The sequence below is a fragment of the Phalaenopsis equestris genome, unplaced genomic scaffold (genome assembly GCF_001263595.1).
Source record: "Phalaenopsis equestris unplaced genomic scaffold, ASM126359v1 Scaffold191406, whole genome shotgun sequence".
Lineage (NCBI taxonomy): Eukaryota > Viridiplantae > Streptophyta > Magnoliopsida > Asparagales > Orchidaceae > Phalaenopsis > Phalaenopsis equestris.
Genome location: NW_018211355.1, coordinates 1 through 890, shown reverse-complemented (window position 1 = coordinate 890; position 890 = coordinate 1). Strand labels below are relative to the sequence as shown.

Here is an 890-nt window from a genome sequence, read left to right as displayed (position 1 = left end):
AAACTAATTTTCATCAAATTGCTTTTTCATCAGCCATGTGGATAACAGTGTAAAGGCAAAACTGGAGCCATTTCTAAATTTGTCAGGTGATGAGAGCTATCAAAATCGCGACCTTGAGAAGGTTACAATCTGATCTTTCCCTGGTATTTAATTTTAATTTAAAAAAAAAATCATATTTTCTAAGGTATTTTTCAGATCGCTCAACAAGTATCAAAGCAATTTTATGATGAAAAAGTTAAGCCATCTACATTGATTCCAAAACAAGTTGGAAATATGTATACAGCATCCCTATATGCTGCACTTGCATCAGTTATTCATAATAAGCATAGCACCCTGGTAAATCTCTTTATTATGTTAGTACTCTTAATTTTGTAAATTCCTTTTCTTTTTTTGTAAATTTAGTTTTATTTATTAATTTATTTAGTTATGCTTACAGGTTGATCAGCGTATAGTTATGTTCTCATATGGCAGTGGCCTTGCTTCAACCATGTTTTCGTTAAAGCTTAATGGTGGTCAACATCCATTCAGCTTATCACACATAGCCTCAGTGCTAAATGTTGTAGAAAAGCTAGAGGCGAGACATGAGGTATATTTCTGTTAGAATTATAATCCTAATGTTAATATTGGAGAAAAGCTTAATGGTGATCATTTTGATTCTTCTCTTGTTCATCAAGCACGCATCATCTAGTTACAATAATGATATGTTGATTCCTATCCATATCTTTGGTCTCAGTTTTCGCCGGAGAAATTCATCGAGACAATGCAGCTGATGGAGCATCGCTATGGAGCGAAGGATTTCGAGACGAGCAAAGACACGAGTTTGCTCTCTCCTGGTACGTTCTACCTCACCCATGTGGACTCAATGTACCGGAGATTTTATGCTAAGAAGG

At 35.1% G+C, this 890-nt stretch overlaps 1 protein-coding gene across 1 annotated transcript; it reads left to right on the top strand.

Moving 5' to 3' along the window:
• Positions 1 to 25: 25 nt before the first annotated feature.
• Positions 26 to 886, top strand: LOC110034614 (hydroxymethylglutaryl-CoA synthase-like; the record flags this gene model as incomplete). The annotated part of the gene is made up of 4 exons (XM_020738863.1): positions 26 to 121; positions 196 to 336; positions 437 to 586; positions 734 to 886. Coding segments are annotated over 4 exons (540 nt in total), but the record flags the coding sequence as incomplete, so codon positions are not given.
• Positions 887 to 890: the final 4 nt, after the last annotated feature.